General features: G+C 37.5%; 1 protein-coding gene across 1 annotated transcript; it reads left to right on the top strand.

Annotated features, from left to right (window-relative positions):
* Positions 1-4,120: 4,120 nt before the first annotated feature.
* LOC129776481 (tubulin beta chain-like) lies at positions 4,121-5,742 on the top strand. Its single transcript, XM_055782150.1, has 3 exons — positions 4,121-4,697; positions 4,759-5,646; positions 5,708-5,742. The coding sequence occupies exons 1-3, from the start codon at positions 4,262-4,264 to the stop codon at positions 5,725-5,727; spliced, it is 1,344 nt and encodes a 447-aa protein (XP_055638125.1). The 5' UTR covers positions 4,121-4,261; the 3' UTR covers positions 5,728-5,742.
* Positions 5,743-9,859: the final 4,117 nt, after the last annotated feature.

The following is a 9,859-nucleotide window of genomic DNA, read 5'->3' as shown; positions in this document are numbered from 1 at the left end:
AAGAGTACCATAAAAATGGCAAATTGTTGAATAATAAAATTGAATTTTGCAAAAAAAAAAAAAAGTTTTACTGTGTTAACTTATAAATGTTTGAGCCGAACTGTTAATTAGTTCATCGACATCAACATATTTATACGAAAAATGTGTTCCTTTTAGAAGTAATCGTGTACGGAATCAAAACTATTGTACAACACGTCCTTTAAGCAAAATTTTTTGTAAGGTGAAATCACTTTGGAATCGGCTCCTTAAAGATATTCAAAATATGTTTTTCGTCTAACAGTTTCCGCTGATAGCATTGAGTGGTTCAACGGGAGGAATTGACACATCTGGGTGGTAGCTTTTATATGGTCAGTGTTAGTTTGCATTGAGAAAATTTATTACGTCGCGCGTTGCAGTAATTCTAAAGCATTTGAAATCGAATACTTCTGGATGCGCTCGTCCCGGTAGATTTACCCGTTGATGGTACCTGTCGTGATGTCCGGTTGGCTCATCTTGCTGTACCCACATATGACCAGTCAAACCAAGAACTTTTCAACGAATTGATCCACCACAATATCGTTGATGTAAGTCTTGTCATCCATTACGACGCAAAAGGTCGATTTTCGGCCAAAATTTTGTTTTCGAGATAACACCAGATTTTTTTTGCTCGATTTTTTAAATTTCATGTGCCTTTCCCTTGGGAGATTTTCGAAGGTAAAAAAATCAGAACTTTTAGCGTTTTGAGGCACCCCTAAATCATGTCCGATTGAGCTGAAATTTTGGATCAATAAACAAAATGTATATGGTCGGTTTTCAAAATTTGGAAAGACCATTTTAGCGGCCGTGTTTTGTTTCTCGTTGTGGTTCAGTGCCTCCCAGACCTTTTATACGAGAAGGTCGATAGGTTTCATTGGTTTCTGGAAAAAAATAGGTGGAGACATCCGCCTTCTTCGCCGCAACCGAAAGATTCGGCCGGCGCTTGAACTGATACTGACATTTTCCTGGTCGCCAGAGGTCCGCTATCTTCTTGAAAAATCTCCCGGGACATCGTCGATTGTTGTATTCCAAGGTGTTTGCCATTTCCCTGGGACTGGGACAAAGTCGGATTCTTCAACAATGGCGCAAATGATTTAGTGGCCCATATTGTAACATTTAAATATAATAAATACAGAAAATTTCATTCTAAATCAGACAAATTCTGACATATATACGATTGAATGCGTACGGATTCCAAATTGACATCGCTTCATGTGATACGCTTGCAGTTAGTTTCTCAAACTGTTTAATCAGTGGTGCTCAAAATTTATAGTAAATTATATTTTTCCCAATTAGTATATGTGTATGCTTCTTTTGACTTTTTTTTTTGTTTGCTTATAACATAACGTTTATCCACAGCTATATCGCGTGCAACAAGCGAATAAACGTTGTTTCGGAGACAGATTGAACCAACAAGCCTAGTGTTGATTGTGGTTGGTAACAAGAGAGTGGGAGTGGAATGTATATTCTAAGTGCAATGGATTTTTGCTTATTCACCTTTATCTATTGGTGGTCGTTGGTATGCTAGGAAAAATAGCACTAAATCATGTTCTCCTCGTCACTTCGCCAATATTCTATATTTGTTCAGTCGAATGTTGACTATCTTTCGTCATCGATTCAACGCTGTTTTTTTTTGCGGGTTACAATTGTTGGACTGGCTTCAGAGGCTCAGTATTGAGCAATGGCAGTGCGAATCACACATATCTCGGAGAGATTTTTGGACACAATTGTCCCTCTCTGTGGACAAGTTTTCTTTAACCCTTTAACGGGCCGTGAGAACTAGGCATGTAATCAAATCCAATACAACGACATGTTTGCATGTTAAAATACTCAAAACAATTTTTTTAAGTACGTAAAACAATCAAAAACATTGAAAAAAATAGGTGGCAATATAGTAGCCACTGCCCGGCTAGCGTAAAATGTTGGTGGTAATATAGCTGCCACCTGCCCGTAAAAGGGCTAGCGTAAAATGTTGGTGGCAATATAGTTGCCATCTGCCCGTCTAGCGAAAAACACTTGTTGGGAAAAAATATTTTTTTGTATTTGAATTTTTGATGTTAGTTTCAACAAAAACAACTAATAAAAAATCATGATCAAACTCAGCAGCATGACTGTTTTTCAATGACTTTACAAGAAATTTGCTCTTGCTGCTCTAAATTGGGAGTTGTTAACACAAAAATGGCTCCAAAATGAATAGTTTCTGATTTTCCGCGCTCAAAAAAGTCAGCTGGATATCAGAACAAGTTACCACATAATGTAAGAAGTGATAATTTATTGCTGAAGAAGAGAAAAAATAAATAAAATCGTTGGCGGCAATATGCCAGTACCCGTTAAATGGTTACTCTTACAACACACATTGAAACAAAACATTTTGGTAAACTCGTTATTCAACATGTATTAAGGGGAGACCCCTGTCTAGAAGGTGGAAGAATAATGAACTTTCGTGATTTTTTTTCCGATGTTAGGAATAAAGTGAAGTGTATGGGTATTTTGGTTATTATTTCAGGTATATTTGAAGATGTATTCTCCATTTTTTGAGTGCACGAATAATGATTATTACGCTGTTGACAGATAGGTGCGTAAATAATGTCTGAAAATCGGTACCTAGCTGGTGGTATCGGTTCTGAAGCAACGGGGTGTCACAGAACGAATCCCAATAAATATTTTGAAACTTTAGAACAATACTTAAAGCGTCAAATAGGGTTTTTTGAAAATTCGAAAAATTGCCAAAACAGTTGAGTGTTAAAAATGAGTTATTTTTCATGAAAAATCACCGTTTAGAAGCTCATTAAAAATCGAATAAATGAGATATCAAAAAACGGCTATGTAACGCTTTAGATAATTCATTTTATCATGCTGATAACAAATTTCAGTCGAATCGGTCGGGTAGATTCTGAGATCGATACCACCAGTTGAAAAAACATTGTTTCGACGAAAACGCGTTTAATAATTCGTACAGCAATACTATACCCCTTGAGGTGACTACATAATTGGCTGTAATCTTCCAACGAAATCAAATATCGAAAGATGCTTTTAGGACAACATTTCTGAGGGCATAAGCTTCCCAAAAACGCCAAAACAAAAATCCGATTTTTTTTATTTGATCGTGGTTCCCCCCTTAAAGATCCCTTATGAGGTTTCATTCGAAGATTGATGAAACACAGAAAGGACACACACAATACTAGGTTGAGAAGACGGAGTTCCATTATGAAACAAATTGCTGTTGAAGAAGAAGACAAGTGTTGGTACAAAATGCACATCGGAATAATATCTCCAAAATGTTCTTCCTAAACGAGTTTCATCGTCGATAACAAATGAGTTTTTTTTTTCAGGGTTTTTTTTCAATAGAGTTTCATGAACGTAGAACTCCTACGCTTCATTTGGAATGTGCTGAACAGCTATGATTTTTTTTCTATTTAAATTTAATTAAATTTTCATAGAAATATTTCATATAAATTGGTTGATTAATTCTTAAGCGGCCCATAGAATTCAATATTATTGATCAATAATATTGAATATTCATCAATTATATTGCACAAACCACAATATTGCGCCATAATATTGAACCTCTATGGGCCGCTTTAAATCCATATTTGAAAACTCGAACGGTGTTACACGGAAAATTTATGTAATCAAATCACTGTCTTGGAAGCTAATGGCCAGCTGTTTAGCGGAAAAATGGAACGAGCGTTGCTCACAGTGTTCTGCATCTAAACCTTACACAACTTCAAATCTAAACCAATGAGGGGCACGACGTTAAAATTGAGAAATATGATAATTTGCTGCTTATGGTAGTAATTATTTCGTGACTGGATCCGCTGTTCAGACCATAATAATTGCCACAGGATTACCATTTTTTATTTATTTACTGCTTATTATAAATAGCGAACCATTACTCGAGTAATGTTATTCTTTTAAACCGGACAATTTTTGCCTGAAGCTGCCGGTTTGCTCCCAATGTTCAAAGTCCAAGGTTTCGTCGTGAAATGTCTTTCGTTTTCATGTTTTTGCAGCCATATTACGTATGCCGGTAATAAAAAAAGAGGCTATACATTCTTGCGAATCAATCGCAGTGTGTCATGAGAAGCAAGCATTTCCTTGACTACAGCGAAAAATGCAGAAAATTTTCACAACGATTTTCACCACCGACGAACGCGGATCTGATTGTAGTTTTCATCAACAGTGCTCTCATCGTTCAAGCAGAAATCAATTCTGAAAATTGAAAGCGGAAGCATAATAAGACAAAATGCGTGAAATAGTTCACATTCAAGCTGGCCAGTGTGGAAATCAAATAGGAGCTAAATTCTGGGAGGTAATTTCCGACGAACATGGAATCGACGCCACGGGTGCGTACTGTGGCGACAGCGATTTGCAGCTCGAACGCATCAACGTTTATTATAACGAGGCCACGGGTGGGAAGTATGTGCCGAGAGCTGTTCTTGTGGATTTGGAACCGGGCACGATGGATTCCGTTCGGGCTGGACCATTTGGACAGTTGTTCCGACCGGATAATTATGTTTTCGGACAATCTGGGGCCGGAAACAACTGGGCAAAGGGACACTATACCGAAGGAGCCGAGCTGGTTGACTCCGTGCTGGACGTGGTTCGCAAAGAGTCCGAAGGGTGCGACTGCCTACAGGGATTTCAACTAACCCACTCGCTGGGTGGTGGAACCGGATCAGGTAATCTTATCTAATAAAACATATTTATCGAATACTTACTATAGTATTTTACAAACGAAAGGTATGGGAACGCTTCTCATTTCGAAGATTCGAGAGGAGTATCCTGACCGCATCATGACCACGTTCTCAGTTGTTCCCTCGCCGAAGGTTTCGGACACCGTAGTTGAACCGTACAATGCTACACTCAGTGTTCACCAGCTTGTTGAGAACACCGATGAGTCTTTCTGCATCGACAATGAAGCCCTGTACGACATATGCTTTCGAACACTGAAACTCACCACGCCCACCTATGGTGACCTGAACCATCTAGTTTCAGCGACGATGTCTGGTGTTACCACCTGCTTGCGTTTCCCGGGGCAATTGAATGCGGACCTTCGCAAATTAGCCGTCAACATGGTCCCATTTCCTCGGCTGCACTTTTTCATGACCGGTTTTGCCCCTTTGACATCGAGAGGCTCGCAACAGTATCGCGCTCTCACCGTCCCCGAGTTAACGCAGCAAATGTTCGACGCGAAGAACATGATGGCCGCCTGTGATCCACGTCATGGGCGATATCTCACCGTTGCGGCGATCTTCCGTGGCCGCATGTCAATGAAGGAAGTTGACGAGCAGATGCTGAACGTGCAGAGCAAGAACAGCAGTTACTTTGTGGAATGGATTCCGAACAATGTGAAAACCGCCGTTTGTGATATTCCACCACGTGGTCTTAAAATGTCGGCAACTTTCATTGGTAATTCAACTGCCATTCAGGAAATCTTCAAGCGTATTGCCGAGCAATTTACTGCGATGTTTCGGCGCAAGGCTTTCCTGCACTGGTATACCGGCGAGGGTATGGATGAAATGGAGTTTACAGAGGCAGAGAGCAACATGAACGATTTGGTGTCGGAGTACCAGCAGTACCAGGAGGCAACCGCCGATGAGGAAGGAGAGTTTGACGAGGAGGAAGAAGGTGCCGATGAATAAATTTAACAAAAAATTATTTGTATGCATATTATCAATTGTAATTACAGCATATAATGGATTATACTAACATATTCTAGTATGTAGAAATATTGTTAATACTTTTATCATTATCAGTAATGATATCAGTTTTATTGACAGCATATAAAGCTCTTTGGATGAGGATTTTTTTTATTTTAGAATCATGAACTGCTCTATTCATCCGAGAGATATCGGGCCCTATTATAGAAATCGAATCGAGGATTCGATACAATCACTATCACTAACACACCGAGTAAAATCTGGAATTATCAAGCCCCGGGCAAGGGGATATGATCCGCGAGTCAAGATGTGCTACAAATTTAGCTGTCATTGCCAAACCTATCAAATTACTCGGCGAACTCAAGGCAAATCTATGGAACAAGGTGCGCCCATTCGCTAACTAAAAAAAGAATTGTTTTTTGAAAAAAAAATTTATGTGAAATGTAATGATCATGATGATCACAAGGGTCTGAATGATAATATAATATACGCAAATCAAAAATAAAAAGAAATAATTTTTTGAAACTAATTTTCTCATATTAAACGAATTATTGAATATTTGATTAGTTTTTTTAGTATATCTTTGCAAAATAACATCTCCAACGCTCATCATCAAACGTCATTTCCGTAAAAATCTAATCCACAATTTATACTATGCAGCACCATTCACAGAATGACAATCGAAAATTCGAACCGGATCAGTTGTGTGACGACATCACTCGAAACGAAACAAATTTTTAGCTTTACTTTTCAGCCGAAGAACACAGCTATCACCGCACTAAAATACCTTCTTTACATCTGGCTTAAAACGCACGTAAACGTAAACGTCATATTTAACTCGAAACAATCGTTGAATTCGTGAAAATTTAAAGAAGGTAGTTTTGAAATCTTATAAATAGTATGTAGATTTTTAAGTTATTCGATTACTTAAAACACGTAGTCCTGACGCTTACTTAGCCATTTGGTTGTATATTTCCAAATATTTTACAACACAATAATCACAAAAACTCACCATTATAATATAAAATCAGCATCAAACACAATTTCAGTTTCATATTATTTCACAATTTTCGAGGAAACGTATTACTCTATTACATAGAATACATATTGAATACAGAAAAGTAAATTTTCATTCATTATTTTTTGTTCTAGAAGTGTGTTAATTTCGTTTTCCAAATGGCGCAAATCATTATGGTGCCTTCAACGCAAAGACAATAAATGAAACGCTTGCAGCGTAAAACGTAATGAATATAATGAATATAGCAATGAGTATTTCATAAAGTATCAGTATATTCCACAAATTGTGCTCAATCGTCTTAATTTACTTTTGTGTATTTTTTAAATGGCTGCAGAAAACCACTTCACGTTTTGACCCACCTGGTAGTATGTTAAGTGCCTTGTTTTACACCAGCTTGAGAGTTTGGCAGTTCTCGCGAGTGACAGTGGTCGCAAATTGCATTTGCGACCCGGACATGTTTGACGCTGTCAAATCCTATGTGCTAGTATACGGATGCCCTCAGGCTGGGAATTATAGAAATCGAGGAAAACTGCTCGATTCGTTAGCAAGCTCGAATATCAGCGGTTGTGATGAAATATTTTGAAACAAGTTTGAAATGTTTCATGAAGCACTATAAAAAGGATGCCAAATCTTTTTTTTTTTTTTGAGGCATCTGCTATGAAAATGTATTTCCAAAAGTGTTAATATGGTTATGTTTTGGAGTAAATTGATATTCCCTCAAAGAATAAAGCCTAATAGGCGTAAGGCACGCTTGCATGTGTAATAAAAACGACAGCGTGGAACAATTTGCTGTACAGAAAATATAATTATTAGAAAATCTATGGAATTCCGTGAAGAGTCATGCATGAATTTCACTTTTCTTTTAGCAAAACAATTTTTGTTATTCATGTAATGCAACATGTAATTCTCTTTTAGCGTCGATTTCTTGTTGTAGCGGAGTCGATAGCTTTATTGTATTGGGGCCACCACCTGTTGCTCTAAATTCTCGCTTGTTGTGTGCTAGTGTTTTCTTTACCTTTCCCCTCATATCAATCCAAATCTGTAATTTGAATAAAATCATTATTGTTTTATAGGATAGCTTTAGCATATGGTATAGAGCATTATACCACTCCGACCATTAGTTTGATTTATTGTAGTGAAAGTGGTATAGTTTGGCATAGTATAGCAATAAAAAAGAAAATTGCTGCCAAAAAATAACGTACTAATGTATGCTAGTAGAAGTAAGCTATTTTTAGGTAGGAAATTCGGTTGAAAGAAATTCAAAGAGTATGATAAAATTTACTTATGAAAGTTATGTGCATCGTAAAAGAAATACTTACTTTCTGCCATTCTGAACCTAGATGCATTGGTGGTCTCAGTGCATTAAGTTTTTCTCTGGATTCCTCCAACTTTTCCTACACCGGGATTATATTAGAACTGCCTCCACAAAGATCTCGAGCAATGTCTACGTTCGCTTCCATTGTTTCAAGGAGCCGTTCAAACTGGTGGCCACTGAAATATGCGCTGGAAATAAATTCTGCATTGTAAGTTATAACATGATTAATGTAAATAATGCTGGATTGAACACTTACCTTGTATAGACTATTCTGGCAGCACCGCAAAACAAATGCTGATCAAAACAAACGAACATGTGTTGCAAATTGCATATATTGAAGCGTTTCTGAAATGTTTCCCAAAGGGATGCTAGCCAAAACAAAATAATTCTCTGAAGATATGCAACAAGTGAACCAAACAACTCGAAAAGTTCTGACACATGCATCGATAGTTATCACTCGCTCGGTGCTATCGAATTGCTCGATTTCTATAATAGTAAAATAGAGCTAACGAGCAAAATTCTTATCGCCTCGATTTCTATAATAGGGCCCATCAGTGGGTCATTAGTTCGAGTTCTTATTTTGCTCTAAAGCTCTAAAGCAATTTCATGAAAGAATGTACAACCGAAAAACATTATTTGATTTCGCTTAACGCATTAGTTCCCAGCGTATGAAATTTAATACGCAAAAATACCCGTTTTTGAAAAACTGTTTTTGATGAAACTAAAGTGTTAAGTGCATTTTGAATGATACCACATGACAATTTAAGAGTGTTTTTTTTTGTCATTTTATCTGTCACTAGCTGACCCGGCAAACTTCGTCTCGCCCAAAATTTGTTTTTCGTTATCAATACCTTAAAACATTCACGCTTTCTTACTAAGCGCAAGTTCATGAGTCCAATCGCAGAACTGTTCATTGATTGACCTTCTAATCGACCCCGTTGAATTTACCTTTTACTAAAAAATTCCTAGTACTTCTACCAAAACTCATCAGTATAATATCAGATTATTTTCAGACACAATTCTCGTTCAAGATTTTTGAACCACTTGCAAATAACATGTTTCTCCGTTACATGGAATAAATGTTTGACACAGAAAATATGATAGAATAAAGACAGAACCCTCCCCTCTTCTCCCCTTAGAGAGGGGGAGGAGTGTCCATTCACCATAGAAACGTTTCGTGCCCCCTAAAATCTTCACATTCCAAATTTGGCTCCATTTGCTTGAATAGTTTTCGAGTTATGCAGAAATTTGTTTCTCATTTGTATGGCAGCCCCCCTTAAGAGAAGGGGGAGGAGTATCTAACCCCCATAGAAACGTTTATTGCACCTTAAAACCTCCATATGCCTAATTTTGTTTCATTTGCTTGATTAATTCTCGCTTAATGTAGAAATTTGTGTTTCATTTGTATGGCAGCCCCCCTTAGAGGGGGGGAGGTGTCTGAAACTATCACAAAAACCTTCCCCGGCCCCAAAAACTCCTACATACCAATTTCATGTCGATCAGTTCAGTAGTTTCCGAGTCCATAAGAATCAGACAGATAGACAGACAGACAGAAATCCATTTTTATATATATATATAGATTTTAATGATGTATGAACTTGCAATACAGTATATCAATACCTTTGAAACAACATTTTGTTTTGAAAACAAATTGATTATCTGCTCCTTTATCTTTATTTTTACAGATTCCCAGCAATTGCGTTTGCAAGAGCTACCGGAACTTATGAACGAACCATCGGATAGAAGAGGCTGTAAAAGCTTTTGAGGGAGGGACCCCGTTAACACACCTGCTTTGAGTTTCAACATTCCAAGCACAACACTCATACGGCACCCTAAAAATTTCAATTT

This window comes from Toxorhynchites rutilus, chromosome 3 (genome assembly GCF_029784135.1).
Source record: "Toxorhynchites rutilus septentrionalis strain SRP chromosome 3, ASM2978413v1, whole genome shotgun sequence".
Taxonomy (NCBI): domain Eukaryota; kingdom Metazoa; phylum Arthropoda; class Insecta; order Diptera; family Culicidae; genus Toxorhynchites; species Toxorhynchites rutilus.
Note: the sequence above shows the minus strand (reverse complement) of the source record. Positions and strands in the feature narration are given on the sequence as shown.